General features: G+C 38.1%; 1 protein-coding gene across 3 annotated transcripts in view; it reads left to right on the top strand.

The window, feature by feature from the left end:
• The first annotated feature begins 1230 nt into the window (after positions 1–1230).
• The window catches only part of LOC149017574 (nucleoporin (DUF3414)), an 88718-nt gene continuing 70669 nt past the window's right edge, over positions 1231–19279 (top strand). For 2 of the 3 annotated variants that reach the window (XM_089151907.1, XM_089151906.1), the window contains exons 1-13: positions 1231–1545; positions 1662–1835; positions 3854–3949; positions 5875–5944; positions 10790–10923; positions 11193–11333; positions 11401–11558; positions 11763–11931; positions 12016–12114; positions 18367–18444; positions 18530–18589; positions 18706–18863; positions 19052–19253. In XM_089151907.1, the coding sequence (XP_089008033.1) occupies positions 1408–1545; positions 1662–1835; positions 3854–3949; positions 5875–5944; positions 10790–10923; positions 11193–11333; positions 11401–11558; positions 11763–11931; positions 12016–12114; positions 18367–18444; positions 18530–18589; positions 18706–18863; positions 19052–19253 (1677 nt within the window). In that variant the 5' untranslated portion in view covers positions 1231–1407. Of the gene's footprint in view, positions 1546–1661; positions 1836–3853; positions 3950–5874; positions 5945–10789; positions 10924–11192; positions 11334–11400; positions 11559–11762; positions 11932–12015; positions 12115–18366; positions 18445–18529; positions 18590–18705; positions 18864–19051; positions 19254–19279 lie in introns of those variants that run through there. The other variant, XM_089151908.1, reaches the window with a different exon arrangement.

Here is a 19279-nt window from a genome sequence, read left to right as displayed (position 1 = left end):
CCAGTTAGTCTCTAAACAACTTGTGCTAATTTGGGATTGTATGTATATTATTTGTTTATCCACCAAACAAGTTGCATACTTGCCTAATAACTATTAACCTCCTATAAACAATAGCCAATAAAGCATGACGTTTCATTTGTATTTGCAATTTTCCAAGCATTTCAAGTATGGAATTTTTGTTATATTGAAAGCCTAAAAAATGGTGTATTGAATAGGAGAGAACAGACAAACATGTAGGCAAGTTTGAATTCCATAATAGCTAATGTTGTCTCAATCTTTTTGTCTCATCTATGTCTTTCAAGCTATCTTAAGGGTATGTTTACCTTGGGTGTTATTTGACTTAATCAATCTCTTATCTTTCTCATCTACTAGGTCGTGTTTGTTTGCTGTAATAAAGGTGGGTGGGAAAATTCTTGAAAAAAGTGTAGATTTCTTATTTTTTCTTTAAATCCCAAAATGGTAGATTGTTTGGTTGATTGGGGTGGGAAAGTGAGAGACAAACTTCATAGAATCAAGAAAACTTGTCTAGGTGGCAGCCCAAATTTTCCACCCCAAGGTTGTGTTTGTATGCTGGAATAAAAGTGGGGTGGAAAAATTATTGAAAAAATGGTAGATTTCTTACTTTTTCCTTAAATCCCAAAATTGTAGATTGTTTGGTTGATTGAGTTGAGAAAGTGATAGACAAGCTTTCTTGAATCAAGGAAACTTGTTTGGTGATGTGGGCACCAAATTTTCTCACCCCAAACCATTTTAAAACCCCACAAATTTAGTAGAATTTTATGGAAAAGTTTAGAAAAGTAAAAAATGAGACCCACCACTATTACTTTTCCACAAAACCATTTATTTTCATTTCATTACCTTCTCCCTCACCTCACTACACGTGGGCCCACATATATTTTTTTCCACCCCACTTTTACAAACAAACGCAGCCCAAAGTTTTTTAAAACCCCATAAATTTGATGGGACTTCATGAAAAAGTTTGGAAAAATAAATAATGGGTCCCACCACTATCATTTTTTTACAAAACATTTCATTTCCTTTATTTTCCTTGACCCCACTAAACATAGCGCTCGCATTTTTTTTTCCATCCCACCTTCGCAAACGCACCCCCGTTTAATTTTTCCCCCTCCTTCCTTTTTATGCGTTTGGAAGTATGGAAAAATTGGATGGGTTCATACATCCGGCAAAGGAAAATTTAGTTTCCTTCGCATCACTATTCTTTTTTTTTTTTGGTAAACACTTCGCATCACTATTCACTAGTACAAAAGCGCGGGATCGACACTCTTGCAGTTCAACTTATGAGTCACTGTGAGGGTTCTGCTTCGAGTTCTGCTTCGATTTCTGGGGTTTAAGCCGTATATCGTTGCAATATCCCAATAGAGATCTTTGGAGTCGGAGAGCTTCTCAATGGCAGCCACTGCAGCCGCCATCGACCAGGCAGCCAACCCCAAATCCGTCGACGAGTCTCTCTGGTGGGATTCATTTTCGCTTCTGCTGAACGACCTCGAAAATGCTTCTCTTTCCGCAGAGGTTCCAGCCTCACTGGTAAACTCTTTGATGACACTAATTAACCCGCTTCCATCGTCCTCCTTTCATATTCTTCATATTTTGCTTTTTATGAGTTATTATCGAGTTCACGGTATAACTCTGTCTATTTGCAGGTAAAGAAGTTAAAGAACAATCATGCTTGGTTTTTGGGTTCAGTTTCTCTCTTTAAGCCTCCAAACCAGAAGTCAAGAGCTGCTCTTGATTCAGCACAAATTCACGTTGGTTCGCATCGATTAATTACGCAACCTAAATTGAAAGATGTAGCGTTACATGCTAGTTCTCGTCTTGTAAGTTCTCAACTGGGTTTCTTCATTTCTTGATTAATCAGTCGCATGAGATATTTCCTTTTCCTTCCCCACCCACCCAAAAAAAAAAAAAAAAAAAAAAAAAAAAAAAAAAAAAGAAAAAGAAAAAGAAAAAAAAGAAAGAAAGAAAGAAAGAAAGAAAGAGAAAAGAAAAGAAGAAATAAAATCCACTCTGTATGCAAGGCTTGAAAAAGGCTGAGATAAACAATTACTCGTTGCTTGTATGACTCCAATGTTATCTGGCTAAAATTGTTAATGCGTGTGTAGTCTTTATTTACTGGTTGTATTTGGAGCTGTTCAGTGGTAGTAAGTTGAATTAATCAAGAACAAATGCTAAAGACAGTAACGAGTATATGAAGTCCATATAGAAACCTTGAGTTCAGCATTTTGTATCCTGAAAAAGATGGAATATTCAGGAATCTGAGAATATGGACTGGCGAGGGCAATTAATTGAACTAAATGACACAGATTTTCATGTGGTAAATTGATAGACCGGGAAAATAAATTACAATCATGATATCGTTTTAATCATGTCCAATTGATACAAGTCAGGTGTAAGAAACTTGAACGTCACACATTGTCAATAAATACATTCGAGGCTTTTGTTCATTTAATTTACTATTGCTCTGTGGTTTGTCAAAGAAACTTCAAGACCTAGGTGCGCCAAGGTTTATAGTTTGGTAGTGGGCGTTGTTTTGGAAGGATAATTTTTAAGAGGCACATGATATCGTTTTGAAGGGACACAAGATAGCTAAAGGTGCACATGAAAATGGTCAAAAAATGTGTTAATATGATCCTGGCCCATGAAAAGTGCTTAGTTGAAGCAAAATATTACATAATTAAGGAATATGTAAGATATGTATAATGCGGAGAAGAAAGAATGATGGGGGAAGTTCATTTAGTTAATTATGCATTAAGGATGAGCTTTCTCACACATATTAGTGCAGGAAGATTTGTCATTTTCAGCCTGGGAAGATTTAGGGCTTAGTTGCACACCTTGTTTCAGAAAAAAGCTTGATTCAACCATTCATGTTATATTTTTCTCTAATTTAGCAATCATTGCAAAAAGAAACACTCAAAATCAATATTTGAGCAAAAATACTCGGAAGTTCTGATTGATAATTGTTATTGGGAAAAGTTTGTTCCTATCCCTAACTACCAGGTGTTTAATCCCTAAATCATATGGGAAAATTGTAATTGACTTCTAGGGTCTATTTTTCTATTAGAAGCTAGTAATCAAGTTGATTTGGCCAAAAGAAATTTGATAAGAATGCCCTGCAGGAGCTCTTGCCAAGTTTTTTGTGCTATTTACTGTGTTCTGTAGTTTATAAAGATTTATTCAGCATATCGATGCATATTGACCATATGCTGACCATGTTGGACCACACATTAATTTGATACCAGTTGATGCACATTTTTAGGTTTCATGTCAGCATCATATTGTGTTGTACCTTCATGATAAAATAGTATCAGTAAGTGTGGTTGTCATGGCACTCAGGCAAAACCAAGGCAGTCAAAGGGGGCAAAAATTAAGGCAATACCTACAATCTAGACAAAGTAGCTTGGACACATAGGCAACTGCTTGATAACTACGCTCATAAGCACTGACAGACATATTAGAAGAGATGCACTATTTTCTCTATGCTTGTATTTTAGTCATCCTATTGAAGTCCATAATCCATAAATTCTTGTATGTTTGTCTGTGTGCTCGTGTTTTCTTTGATTAATGTTAATTCCCTGTGACGATTTCCCATAGAATACTCAGTTTGACCAGATTGCTTATTCAAATGGCTCTAAGAGAACATGAATTTTGAAGAAAGGCCTTGTTGGTAGGAATTAGCATTTTCCCTTGTAAATGCATATCTATATTTCTGAATTGAAGTATCTGATGTTTCTGCTAAGATATATTATTTTTAGTTTTAATAACTAATACAGCAATGGTCATGGGTTTATTATGTAACCATAGTTATAATTGTTGTCTTTTCTCTATGTATTTCCAGGGCTTAGATGAAGTGCAATCGTACATTCTTGTTAAGAGGGTTCTCAATCGTGATAACATAGCTGCAGATATTAAATCACCAGAGTTTCTGTATATGGTTAGTAGTTTTATCCATTTCCTTAGTGGTGAAGATTGTCTGCCTAATGCCAATTGTTTTGTGCTAAATCATTTGTATGTCATTCATATAATATATATTTTTTTTATTGAAGTTTTGGTTATTCATTTATATATCAGTTGACATTTCTTTGATACCCTCCCTCAACCCCAAAAATTCCACATTCCATATCTTTTAGAATTTAGATAATGACAGTGTTTAGATCTGCTTCTGAATAGAAATGTATACATGAACCTGGAGTATTTCTTGGGAATGTTTTCTACTGTATCATTTTCTTTTTATGAGATGATCTTTTATGTCTGTTATATCGTTCACTATTCCTAGAAAACTTTTGAACTTCCATAGAAAGCAATAAACTTGTTGGCTGATTTCTGGACGTTAGGTGTGGCAGTATGCCAATATCTGAAATGACAACCGAAATGACATGAACATGGCCCATCAAATCTGGGTTTTTGTTGGTGCTTTGGGTTTCAGCCAGCTATGTGTCAACATGAAATGGATAAGATTAACTAATGTTTTGTATGCCATGCTGACCTGATCATGGCCCATTTGTGAATTATGTATTTGTTGTCTTATATCTTTTGTAGGGTATGAGTTTCCTTCTTGTGTGGTGTTCATGTTGGTCCATTTAGTATGTCTCATAAAATTCTTGTGTTTAAGTCATTTCCTGTTATGTATGTCTTAATAGATAGATGGGATGGTGCCTTATTGGTACCACCTTGGGCACCTAGGTAGGTGCCTTGGTCGCCTTGATTTCTGACCCTTCTCCAATGCCTTGGTTCACCTATGCACATTGAAAACTTGTACTCATAACTAAGATGAAGCAATGCAGGTCACTACCTCCCAAACCCTGAGTCATTGCTCATTGCAGATGTAGATGGAAGCATTTCTGGGTTGCTGTTTTGTCTCTCAACATATAAACCCTTATGAGTTTATTTCTCCAAAAATGTAGTCTTGGTTAAGTTATGCTCCAAAATGTTTCTAATTAACATGTCAAGTTCTCAGCTTGATCGCTATTAAAGAGGTTCATTACTGTTTAATACCAAGGACCTGCTGGTTTCCATGACTCGTCGAGATTTGCTTCTCAAATAACAAACAAAATGAAGATTTTACCCTTCAATTTTGAGACTGACCAGCACATGCTTATTAGAGTGTCTGCAAAATTGTTAAACTGATTGTTGTCTGAAATCCACAGCAACATCTTGTTCAATCATGGTTTTTCTTTTGTTTTGATAGAATTTACGTGGGGTCCACAAATTATACCACAATTGTATAAATATTTTTTTTGTAATAAAAATGACACAAATGACACCAGAAAGAGCCTTTAGAAACTTAGGAATCAGTATGAGCTGCTGATTATGACTGCGTTATAGTACCTCACATAGTCTTCTATAAGATCTCATATAAACCATGTGCAGGGCAGCCTAACCGTGCTTGAACCAGGACAAGAACCAGAACCATGGGAAGTGTTGTTGAGTCTTTGGACAATTGAACCCAGGTTCTGGCTGAATTTGGTCTGTAGTCTTCCCCCCCCCCCCCCCCCAATGCATAAAAACCTTTGGGCTGCATGAGTTTGATTCATGTGCTTCTTTTTGGGGCTGTGTGATTATTTATTTACTTTTGTTATATCTCTTTGGATAGACATTCGAAGAATTGGATGGACTTCTGTGCAATGGTCTGTTATTTCAATTATAGAAGAAAAATAGGTCTCCATTCTTAGATGCTTGAAACACATTAGATGGTTAACTATTTTTTCTTGGTTATCTTCTCTTTGTAAATCTTGGTGTTTCAACTGTGTACCCACGAACTTAAATTTTTAAGGGTTTGTCTGGATTTAGAGAATTGCATGACTGAAGGACTTCCTTGATGCTTTTCTTTGTCTGACCATCTGCTTTGATGTTGCAAAGGTATTACTCCAGTACTACATTGAGAGGCAGTGCTTGCTCAAGTGTATCAGGCAGATTCTTGTGCATGCTTGTAAGTTATCATAGTTCTGGAATCTTCATTCGATGTACTCCCCCCTCTTCATATGATAATATTGGTTCCCTTCCTCCTTTCATTAGATTTTGTGAATTCGATTACTTCCCAGGTTTAGATTTCTGTGCTCTTATTTTTTTCTGAATATTCGAAAACACTGTAATTTTTTTTTGATGAATAAAATGTCAACACTAAAACCCCAGGGAGGGGGGAAGAAGAGAATGTACTAACAGGAAAAGAAAAAGGGGTGAGCGGCAAAAGAAAACCAGCCATCAAGGGCTGAAGGGGAGAACTAAGACTCCATGTAACAACAATGAGCCTGTTCCTTAGGGTATTGGGAATTTGGGGATTGGGCACTAACTATAACATGGAAGAAATATCAAAGGAGATGGCTTTTCAAATTGCGTCCAAGGATCTAAATTTGGAAACCCATCTCCTAAGGTTGCGCTCCCAGCACAAGTGGTGGATGGTAGCACTGTAAACCAATTTACCAAGTACCAACTTGATCGCAAATGGTAGAAGCTGGGAAGGATCTCTAAATCCAAGACCAATCACAAGGAAAGCCAAATGGAGGAGAGAGCTTTTTTCCATTAGGAACAGACAAAAAGGGCAAGTGAAGAATAGGTGATCAAGGTCCTCTGAACCATTCCCGCTAAAGATAGAGTTAGGGTTAGCAGGGATATGGCGGCTAAAGAGAAAAGCCTGGGTGGGAAGACCAAGGTTCATGGCTCTTCAAAGATTAAGGGTGTGGCATGGTATGTGCCCTTTGAACCAAACTGAGGGGGCCCAAGGGACAAGGGGAAGGGGAACTAGGGTAGGTTCCAAGCTGATGAAGGTTTTAGAGGGGGTTGGGAGCCAAATGGTGAGGTCATGAGGTATGTTAAGGAGAGGGGTGAAGGAGGTCCGGAATTGTATTGGTTGTCTGGTCTCTGAAAAATATGGACCTGGTGTGAGTTCCTTTTGTTTGATATGTTGACTAAAGTCATTTTTCTGCAGTAAGATCAATGTTGTCATTCAAAATCCTAAACCGGTATCCTTGTTGCTGCTCAGTTCAAAGTTTTTCACTTTCGATGTGGCCTGGGTAGCCTGGGCAACTTATTGGTGTTGACTTGTCTCCAGACCCTCTCCAATGTCTTTGGTCACCTAGATGATGTGGCAAATAGGGCTCACTTCCCTAGTATCTGCTGTGGGATTTTTTTCTTCTGGTTATGATACAATCACTGTTATCAAGGCATCTGCCTGGGCATGCCTTGTGAGGAAGTCTTTGGCACCGGTTTTGCCTTTTTTGAGTACGGATTATGCAGCAAATCTCCTGCATTTTATACTCTAAATTTAGGTTCAGAAAGCAAAATTTCAGAATCCATGCAAATAGGTCTTGCTGGGTCTTAGTGAATGTTGGGTGCCACTTAACAATATAGTCCCATTGCAAGCTATCAAAGGCTTTATGCATATCAATCTTCATCAGGGCAAGAGAGGAAGTGGCCTTTTATATAAAACCCCTGACTAACTCATTGCAAAGTTGAATTCTATCTGAAACACTTCTTCTGGCAATAAATGCCGTGGAGGATGCACTTTCCTATTTTTGGATGGGACAAAAGAAAGTTTGCTTGATTCTTTTTATCTGGTCAATATTGAAGGAATTCTGAATGGCCTTCATGAACCAACCTCCCCCCCCCCCCAAAAAAAAAAAAAAAAAAAAAAGAAGAAGAAAAAACCCAAAAACAGAACACAAACTTTCTTGTAAGACATGATTTGAAGAAAGATAATGAACAAGCTGCGGATGAATTTGCTGAGCATGCCTCAGGGATGGGATCCATAGGAATTCTGTTAGAAGGTTAAAACAACTGCTATAGTAGATAACATTCTCAACCTTAATGCCACCAAGGAGATGGAAGAGCCATCCTAGCCAAAAGCATGGGAATGGAGTTGCTGTTCGTTTTAGCTTTCATGGATGTGGAAATATGTAGTGTTGGAGTCTCCAAGTTCCAACCGCCTGACCTTGGACTTTTGTGTTTTTTGCATCGATCAGATTTCGATACTTGATTGACAAGGTCCTTTAACCTGCCCTTTAGATGAGAAATCCATCGATCTTTCTTTAGGTGTAGTTGATGCATTAAGAAATTTCAAGACTGGAATCCATAGGGAGGAAAAACTATCAGTTAAAAGTTAATGGAATCTCGCGAAATGAAACCTCCCAAAGGATTGCTATGGGTCCATCCAAGTGCCTATATTGGACATGTGAGTATCCTGTTACTAATTAGATTCTAATGAAGTAAAACTTTAAATAAGGAAGTAAGTTACAAACATTCCATGATCCTGTTTTTTAAGGAATCTTGAAATATCTAACAGATCATTTTATTTTTTGAAATGTGAAATGCTTATATTTTTGTGGGCTTAAAAGATAGACAAATTTTTAGAGTCAAGAAAATAGCTTCATTTGGTGCACATCCAGCTATAAGCCATAGGGGAACTTAGGCAACTATAAGACAGTATGAAGCATAGAAAAAAATTCGAGGGAAACTTAAGTTTCGACTAGGTGAAAATGGGAAATCTGGGTGGGAAACTGGAAAATTTAGAGGAAACTTAGGATTTTTTTGTGCAAGTTTGGACATGAAGTTTCGGCAGGTTTTAGGGAGTATTTCAGGGTGGGACTTTGCATTTAAGCTAATTAGAGTATAAAGAACACATTGGTTGTATTTTGCTAAAAAAGTCAATGTAGATATGTCATTTAATGTATATAACATCAATGTAGAGTTGTTCGAGAAGTACACTATAAACTTATCTATTTCAGTACATAACATTCGATATATAATTTCTAACTTCAAAACATCAAATACAAAGTAACTAACAATAAAAGGAAAGTACAACTCAGTGCCAAGAGGAGTGCCTCGGTGGATCCTTCTTGTGAGCCGAGTAGTACTATGTCTGTAACATCCTCTCCTCCAACCAACAAACATAGACATCCCATGACATTTTATGCCTATGGTTGTCAAGGTAGTCGACAACTGTAACTTTATAAGTCTGGTCATCAACATGCCTAAGATAACCGATCTGAGGGAATACGCAATTTGTATAGGGAAGTCCTGATGGAGGGGGTATTTGGGGAAACATGAAAGAAACAAAAAAATTGAAAATATGGGAAAGCTACGAAACTTGCAGGAAAAAGTCTAAGGTTTCCACGAAATTTCCCATGTTTCCCACGAAAATTAGGAATTTTCTTTCTCATGAACCAATTGGTCTAGCTGGGTTGAACCAGGTTTCGACAAGTTTCGATCGAAACTTGGGATTTTTTTTCAGTCCCCTAGTTTTTCGTTCCGAGATTCCCAAAATTGAGAATTTCGGTGGAAATTTCGCAAGTTTCGAGGGAATTCTGTTCTATGGTATGAAGTATGAACTTAGTCTTCAAGTCACAATGCTTTCTCTTTTATGAACTGTGCGGGAGTCACAAATTCCATTCATCTTCACGCTCACTATCAACTGTAAATGGTGACTGTGTTCTAGGAGTTGTCCACATCTCCTTGCCTTTTCTTTTGCTTTAATCGGCTGAGGATCACAGCTATACTTTTAGCACATTTTAAGGATGTACTGGGAGTCTGGGAGTGTCACTTCAAACAACATTTTGGGAGTTATTATGCTATACCCTATTCAAGCGAAATCGGAAGAAGTTGTTAGCAACTTAGCATAGTGATAGACCACTGGTTACACGACGGTATACTTGTGGTGTTAGGCAAACTGTTGGGTAGTTAGACCAGCAGTTATTTATATTCAAATAAGGAGAATAAGGGGGACAAGTGAAGAGCACTGATTGGGCAAACAAAGGAGTTCTGTTATGCAACTTTGATATGTGCAGGGAGAGTCAGTTACTGCATGGAAGATATTGGAATTTTTTGTTGCTAGTGGGTTCCGGCTGGGGAGCTCTGGTCTCTTGGTAACCAGATTGTTTTTTGCTGTTTTTGGATTTTATTCTCTGTTGTTTGCAAGTCGGCGGTGTTTTGTTTGAGAGCCTATCAGATAGATAAATTTGCATCTGGATCAGTTATTCCCTGTCAAACTTCTAATCGTTGTTGACCAACTCCAATGATATGTTTCTTGGCATAAAAACCTCACAATAGTTACCATTAAAACATAGAGAAGGGATAAAAACCTATGAAAACATCCTCCGCATTCAATTATAATTTCATGGGTCTTTATAGCATCTCTAATGCATCATCTCCTCCTTGGCCTTCATTGATGAATAAAATAAGAAATTTCCTGTTATGAAAACGTCTCAAGAATATATGTTTCTGTGGTCTGGTTAGGCTTTGCTACAAATTAATGCAATTCTGATTCCCAACTCAAGAAACCCCTGTTTGGGGTTTTGCTATGGGCCGAAAGAAGTCCTTAGATTCTGATGGGATTGTATTTCTTGTAAATAACAAGACCTTTCTAGGGGTTACTTGGTAAAATAATAGGAACGAGGGATTGCCAAATGGTTGATGCGGTGGTTAGGTCTGTCAGTTTTTCTGGTGGAGCCTTACTGGTTAATACTGGATACATGTCAATTTAATTGCATGAGATATGCTGATGTTAAGCTTTCTTTAGTTTTGTATTTGGTTGGGCTCCTAGTTTCACCCTTCGTTTTTGTTGATGTTTTGTTTTGGTAGGTTCCACTTTTCTTACTTTGTATCTTGAGGTGTTCGTTTTTCATGTATATGTTCAGCATCGATGAAGCATATATTTTTTTGATCTGTAAATGTTATTTTATCAATGCTCATAATATTCTGATAGAGATACTTTAGGACTTTGAATGATTCTGGTAAAGTTCTGATCTCGCTTAACTAAGATGTGTCATATGTCTTGAAATAGTATACGTTGGAAGTGAATCCAAGGGAGGTGATGCCATACGTGAGGAAGTGTTGCAGCTATTTTCTGACGGTCTGGAAAGAAAATTATTATCTGTTCTTAAGGACCTTCTGTCCTCCAACTATCCAGAACATATGGTATGTTTATTTTGTTTTGTTTGTCTAATATGTGCCTAATGCGTGTTTTTCTTGCTCTATGTGTATAACTTATGTTGTTTTCTCGCCATCTTGTTTTGATTGATCTATCCAGATTCCAGAGCATTTATTATGTCTTTTGGTTTCGTATGTCTAATATGTGTCTTTGTTTCTTGTGTTGTTATCACTTATTGATTCTTGGTGTTAACATTATGGTTTATATCTGACATTTATCCTGACTTCTGATGTTCATCGTGAGAAATTCTTTGTAGGAAGTTGACCTTGCCACTTTGTGGGCAGAGGAGATTCTAACTGAAGATAATCTGGTCTTAGACATTCTTTTCCTTGCATATTATGAATCTTTTTGCACTTGCAATGGTGAACATTGGAGAAGCCTGTGCTCGTTGTACAAGGTAACATTGGTCCTCGTTGCTTATGCAAAATTTTCATTTCAATATTCTTACAGAATCTGATTTTCAGGGTATATTATCTGGTTCTTTTAACTTTGGAAAACTGGCAATATCTGTTGAAGCAAGGAATTCTTTATATCATGCCAAAGTTCAGCTGCTACTTATTTTAATGGAGACTCTAGACCTGGAAAATCTTCTTCAGATGGTTCATGATGAAGTTCCTTTCAGGTCTTAAGCTATTTCTTTGTATTCTTTTTGAGTAAAACTTTGTCTCGTCACATAATTGTGAGACAGACTTTTACTTTATATATATATATATATATATATATATGTATGTATGTATGCATGTATGTATGTATCATTATTGTTATTTTGATATCTTATGTGCTTATGACCTTTGCTAGATGACTTAGTTAAATTTTTTTGGTTCAGGCAGGGCCGCCTCTTATTTTCGCTGATGGATATCGAAGAGACAGATGCATTAATTTCGAGTTTTAATTGTTTAGAGACAGTAGAAGCAGGGCCTTTGATCCTTGCGTGGGCGGTATTCCTCTGTTTGGTTTCATCTCTTCCGGAGAAAAATGGTAGTACCATGCTCACGGTACATGAGTTGGCTGACCTTGTTTCTACTGTGTCATATTTGATTGCATCAAGACAACTTTGTTTTGACTGTTCGTTGTTTCAGGATATTGACCATGTTGGTTATGTTCGCCAAGCATTTGAGGCTGCACCGCTGAATTATTTTCTTGAGATTCTTCAAAGTGACCATTTAATGGATTCAGATGTAAGCAATTTTCCCTTACAATCAAGGTTCCCAACTCATATTTTGTGTGAAATTTTGACTCTGGGAAAAATAAAGTCTGGAATTTCATTGTGGGGAAAATATTCCAGATTGAAGGATCTTGGAAAAAAGGTGAACTTTGTTGTTGGCAGAAATATGGAAATCATGATGGATGGTCTTCTATCGCTTACCTAGTGTGTTCTTCTTTTGTATGGCTTGAATATCTGCCATTTGTTGGACTGGGTGGGGACCATTTTTTTCTTTCAGATAGACCCCTCAGTTTCCAAGTTCTTCATCAAAGATTTCCTGCACATAATAGCATTGCTTGAACCAAGTTCATCTTAGCTACATTAGCAAATTTTTATCCTTTATGACATAGGCTTGAGTAAAGCGTTTAGAGATTGCTTGTTTGATGGAAAAAACTGGGGTGGGAAAAAAGGGGTGTGATGATTTTCTATAAAATCTCAAAAGAGAAGGTTGTTTGGTTGCGTTGGGATTGAAAAGTTCCAGACAGCTCTACAGTAATTATAACCTGGTTGGCTGATGTTGCGTGTAACTTTTCTCACTCCACTCCTAAAACGCCATCATCTCTAGTGGTCTCTTGTGAAGAAGGAAGGGAAACACTCTCTGAAAAACACAGTAACACACTTGCCCAAGAAGCAGTGATCACCAAAACCAGCAGTAACCTGCTTCAGTTCCTGACAACCCAACCATTCAAATCAATTCCAAAGATTTTAAAATATATTTCTAAGACTCCTTCCAACAGCCAAACAGAAATTGAGTAATGGATAAAAGAAATTGCTGAATTCAGTCCAGGTGAAAGAGGGAGGACCATTTCTGAAATTGATCATGTAACTCATGACCCATGTAGGTTTTGGATACCAAACTGTACCGGCTGGGCCATTAGGTTAGGAACAACCACAGAATTTTAGGAGGGAAGGAAGCAGAATGAGAGACTCACTAGTCACTAATACTACTGCTAGTTGCAGGAATAAATAGCTATGCAGAAAATTAACAAGAAGAACCCGAAGAGGTAAGTTGGATCGTTTAGAAACAAACACCATTAACCTTCTTGAGTTATTCAGTATTGGAATTCTTGTTTGTGTTGTGAAGGGCAAGAGTCAAGCACTAATGCCCATGATTAGAAACAAACACCATTAACCTTCTGAGTTATTAACGATTGGAATTCTTGTTTGTGTTGTGAAGGGCAAGAGTCAAGCACTTATGCCCTTGATCAATTGATTGTCTTTGCAAGTAGAAGAAGAAAGGTTGGAATTGATTTTTTAGTTGTGGGGTTTATAATTCATTTTAATAATGTGGGTCTGACAATTCTCGTATTTCCTGTTCCTTTCCTTTTTCTGCTCCTCCAACCTACTACACTTGGGCTTCATCCCTCTTTAACTTTCCCACCCCTTTTCTTCTTGCAAATAAACAGTCTTGTAGCAACCAACCTGCGTTTATATACCAGTTTTTAGTAGTTTGTTGAGGTGCAACATATAAGATATTCATTTGTACAGTTGACTAGTTTGATGTGCATGATATGGGCTGAAATATATCCATATTGGTTATGGTGGACAATATGTCTCTTCATTAAGTAGGATATATCGGATTGTATCGAAAGCATCACCCAATAGGGGATGATATGACATGGTGTGATTGATACATCTCAGTACCATCATACATCCATTATATGTTTCAGTCAATACAGCTCATTGCATTTTGATATATACCGAAGCTGATGATATATTCCGTCAGAAACCATTTTTACTTACAAATTCGATACAACTCTGATAAGATACTAACCTTAGGGTATACCATAGGAATAGGGGAGCTGTAGGGTATCAAACCCGAATAACCATGTGGGGGGGGGGGGGCGAAATCAGCTACACAAAAGGACGAAGACAGGTGGCAGGGTCTTATTGGGGAGCAGTCACTCTCATGCTAGCCTATGTGAAATGGAGGTTAGTTAGGATTTGTTGGGTTATATTAGGGAGTAGGAGGTAAGGGCAATGTACTAAGTTCAGCATTTTTGCAAAGTTTTGGTTGTGTTGAGCCAATTGAGATGAAACATGGTCCAAGTTTTGATGATTCTTTGTCAATATTTCGACAAGATATCGGTATTCTACTGTTCTGGTGAAATTTCAGTAATTTCAGAAATGCTGGTGAAATTTCAAGAATTCTAAGGGGTTACAATTGTAAATTGTGAATTGCGATCGAGATTTGACTACTTCTCAATATTTGTTCTTGCATTTTAATGAAAGTTCCAATATTTGCTTGTATATCCATATTTAGATTTGTGAAATACGTGGTCTAGTTTTCTGCGTACAAGCTGGCATGTGCGAATCAAGAAGACCATTTTGTGTTAGGTTTTAGTAAAAATTAACGTTGCCATTGTGTTTATTGGCGTCAGATTAAGTTGTACACGGAATGAGGCCCAAAAACTACGAAACATGGAGTTGAAACATGGTACAATGGTGTACCATCTTTTGCTGAAATTTTGGTATCTAGATGTCTTGACTGAGACGAGACAAAATTTTCAACATTAGGTAAGGAAAAGGGAGGGGAATTGAGTACTGTTTGGCTTCCTGCCAGGGGGGGGGGGTGAGGACCCTTGGGTGAGTGATCTGGGGAGAGTTCAATGGGGTATGCTGTGGTATTTACAGATCACTGTTAATGGTTTCCGGTTTTGTACGGTGTTTGCCATTGATAAAAAAATATTTACGCATTTTTGTGCTTCCAGTGCAAGGTTGTTTCCTTTGTCCTTTGTTATCTTCTTTTATTTCCTATTAGTACTAGAGTCTGGGATTGAGTGACTGATGCGTAGAGAAAGTAACTGTCGCCGGCAGACGAGAGACCTTGTTGCTGTGAGAGTGTGTAGGGTCCTATCAACGTGGTATCAGAGTCGGTTACATTCCAAGGGTTGGTAAGGGGTAGGATGGAGAGTAGGGTAGAAGAACTCAAATCCATCATGAAAGACCTAGAGTGAAATGCTTGCCATGAATTCTAAGCTGGGATCATTGTTTCAACATGTGAAGGAGTAACAGTAGACTAATCATAAATTCAAGCGTGAATTAAGGGCTTACATGGTTAGTGGAAAAGGAGCGGAGATTGAATTGCAGGTTCTAGAAGTCACTGTGGAGAGGCTGATGGCTCACCTCAACCTTAGACGGGGGATAATATGCTTAGAACCACGTCGACCTTGCAAGGGTGACCAGAGAACAATGAGACTTCTACCCATGACAGTTGGAGTTGCCAATCTTTAATAGGGAAGATTGTATAGGGTGGGCAGCTAGAGAAAAATTTCAAGAAACCAGCATATGTTTCGAGGGTCATGCCTTGGGGTGGATACAATACTGGGAGATGCTGAGCCCATTTCTTCTTGGTCAGAGTTGAAGGAGGAGTTGGGATGTAGGTTTGGCTCTTTATAGATGAGGACACCGTAAGAAGCTTTAGTTGGGTGCGGCAAGGGAGCTCCGTCACTGAATACAGAAACCAGTTCGAAACCTTGGATGCTGTTGCTGGAGATGGAGATGAGACCTGGCTGAAAGGGGCTTTTCTATTGGGTTTAACTGGGAGGTGAAGGCTAGATAAGGGTTTTGGGGTAGATATTTTGCCCAAATCATGGACCTAGCCTACACCATCGAGGCCAAGAAGTAGGCATTCTTGGGCCTACTCGATCCTTCTGCAGCAGCCCATAAGCTCAATGGTCCAAGGGGCACCCTGGCAGTATTTGAATGTTAGTGCTATTACTACAAGAGGATCAAAACCTAGTCCAATTCCTGGCCACTTGAATGGAGCCAGATTGACCCCGGTGGTTCGACCCAACAGACCTAGGCGCATCCAGACCCTACAATGGTCAGCTTGTTGGTCTCGTGTTAGTCTTTCTCAAGCGGCAATGACTGCCAGGAGCAGTCGTTCACGTTGGTTAACGCAGGAGGAAATAAAGACAAAAAATGGACAAGGGCTTATGTTTCTGCTACAACGTGCCCTATTCTAAGGCCCATCAATGCCCCTACAAACAACTCCAGGTCCTATTATTACATGAGGAAGAAGACGAGGACCTCGTAGCTGAGACTGGAGATGCGAGGAGCACATATGTGGCTATGCTAGCTGGAGGACTCAGTTAACCTTGAGGGCAATGTGAAATTGGAGGAAGTATTGATAGGACAGTAATGCTGGGGTATACCATAATGATAGGGGAAAGTTAGGGATTTAAACCTAAATAACCATGTGGGAAAAAATCAGCCACATAAAAGGACAAGGACAGATGGTAGAGTCCTATTAGGGAGCAGCCACTCTCATGCTGGCCTATGTGGAAAGGGGTTGGTTGGGATTTGTTGGGTTATGCTAGGGAGTAGGAGGTAAGGAATGGGAGGGGAATTTAGTGGTGTTTAGGCAAGCTTGCTTGCAAGAAAAAGGAATACTCTTGGGTGAGTGATCTAGGAGAGTTCAATGGGGTCTGCTGTGGTATTTGCAGAGTAGTGTTAATGGTTTCCGGTCTCGTAATAGTGTTTGCCGATTGATAAAGGAATATATACGTGTTTTATGCTTTCTGTGCAAGGCCATTCCCTTGTTCTTTATTGTCATATTTTATTTCTTATTAGTACTTTTGTTTGGGATTGAGTGACTGATACATAGAGGAATTGATTGTCTCCAGGAAGACCAAAGACTTACCATGTTGCTATCCAAGTTTGTAGGGTCCCATCAAACGAATTCTAATGGGAAAATGATGGAGAACTCTCAGCAAGGATTCTAAAATCTTCATTTAGTCTAGGTATTTCATACTGTTGGACTCCAAAACTAATCAAGGAGCTCTAGAATGTCATCGATTGCATCATGCAATATTCTTCATGGCTAAAAGTATCCCAACAAAAAAGATAACTCATATTTTATTATAACATCAATTTAATGCACCTTCTTGGTTATACATTATCGTTCATCTTGTTTATGCATGATAATTGTTATATGTATTGGTTTTTATATATTTTTTTCCTATTGTAAAAGTATATTTCCTTGTGCATTTTGAATGTGTTATGCATTTTTGCACCGTTTGATATGCATCTTTGACATTGTATGATAAAATATGCTACATCTTACCCAACCAATATGATACTCGATGCCAATATTCTAAACCTTGGTCCCGGCTGATTTTGACCTGTATGACATGGTACGACATAGTAGTAAGATACTCTAATCGTAAACTATAACAAGAGTATATGTACAATATCAACGACAAACCTTATCCCAAATAACTGGGGTCAGCTACATGGATCCTTGCCTTCCAATAAGCTCTATTTGAGGCCATACTCGATACAAGGCCTAAGCCATGCATGTCCTTTCTCACCACCTTTATGATTATCATTGGTCTACCCCTAACTCTTTCCCATTCCTTCTATAAATCATTTCTCTGCATGGCGGCATTTAAAGGCTTCCATTTAATGTCACCTTGCCACCTCAATTGAATGTCTCATAGCTTATAATTTATTGGAGCTACTCCTGGACCAGCTATAATATGACAATCTTCCTAGTTTTGCTACTCGTTAATGTTGGCATCTTCATTTCTGCTATACTAGGGTGGGAAACTCATTGATGACTTAAGGCTACTGGTGGCAATCATTGGTTAGTATCCTGTTTAGTTTTTGACCATTTCTATTGATATTCCTTTCAAACTGAGATCATCCTTAATCACTGAAAGGTGGGCCTCTATACCTTAATTTCATAAAGTGGGAGTATTTTCTTTGGGCCAATTGTGTACCAAAAAAGTTTGCATTCTTTTGCCAATCCTATGTCATTTCGAAGACTAGGCTTTATCATGTTCCTTTTCCTTTTTTTTTTGTTTTGTTTTGGGGTGGGGGGGGGTGATTTTGGGAATTGAAACAGTAGCAGATGGTGTCCACATGAATCCATAGGGAGATATTTGCGTTGCACCTTCCACTGAACTATGCAAAATTTGTTCAAATAGGAATGAGTCACTGTTGACTTGAAATACTAATAGAAGGAAATGTGCATGAGCTGCCTAAGCTGCTTCTTTATTTAGACAGTTGCTTTGAAAAATGTGTATTTGTTTTTTTCCCCCTCTTTCTTTGGATGAATAATGTGTATTTGGTTTTTCTTTTTTGCCAATATTCAAGGTTTCACCTTACATATTTTGCTCTGTTTGAAACGTCCACATATTGTTCAGTGCATTCGTATGAGCACAGTATGTAACTATCTTATAGAATTCTTAAAATGACTTTTATGTTAATGATCTCACAGGGTCCCGTTACTGGTTATCGAAGTGTCCTGAGAACATTCATTTCTGCATTTATTGCATCTTATGAGATTGCTCTTCAGGTAAATGTAATTTATTTTAATCTAGATTAAGCTTATAGGGAGCTTACTGAATACCTTTAATTCTCATGCTTTGTATTTGGTGCAGCTGGAGGATGATACCATCAAATTGCTATTAGATATCCTTTGCAAAATATATCGTGGAGAGGTTTGACTGTATAAAAATCTTTGTGATTATAATATTCCATGTGCAGTCATCTTTTGTATTCATTGTTTGTGCTACACAATTTATTCATTATTGTTTATTGACCATTCCTTGGACAGGAGTCCCTTTGTGTCCAATTCTGGGATAGAGACAGCTTTATTGATGGTCCCATACGGTCTCTCCTTTGCACCCTGGAGAGTGAATTTCCATACAAAACTGTGGAGCTTGTTCGCTTGTTATCTGCTTTATGTGAAGGGAGTTGGCCTGCTGAATGCGTGTTAGTGGAATTAGTTTGATTATCTGTTTCATCCTGTTGCTAATCATATAAGTGGATGCATGCCCTTTCTAAAAGATTTTGTTCTAGGGATAAAAAGCTAGAGTGACAGTTTTGTAGGGCATGCTCTCGCATATCAGGGTTATTTGGATAATTTTATCATTCTTTCTTTTCATTACTTGTTTCTGCAGCTATGGCTTTCTTGTGAAATCCATAGGCATATCATCCTTGTTCGAGATGCCTGGTGATATCTCTATCGAGAACTTGTCTCTGATCATTGAGACAGACCGGCCGTTGCCTGTTCCTGGGGTTGATGGCTTAATCCTTCCTAGCCATACCCGTGGTCATGTTTTGAAAGTTATTGATGGAAATTCTGCGGTAGTTCGTTGGGAGGTACATTCTAATGGTTTTCAATTTTT

This window comes from Hakea prostrata, chromosome 4, assembly GCF_041222555.1.
Source record: "Hakea prostrata isolate BN-2017 chromosome 4, UWA_Hpros_2, whole genome shotgun sequence".
NCBI lineage: Eukaryota > Viridiplantae > Streptophyta > Magnoliopsida > Proteales > Proteaceae > Hakea > Hakea prostrata.
Note: the sequence above shows the minus strand (reverse complement) of the source record. Positions and strands in the feature narration are given on the sequence as shown.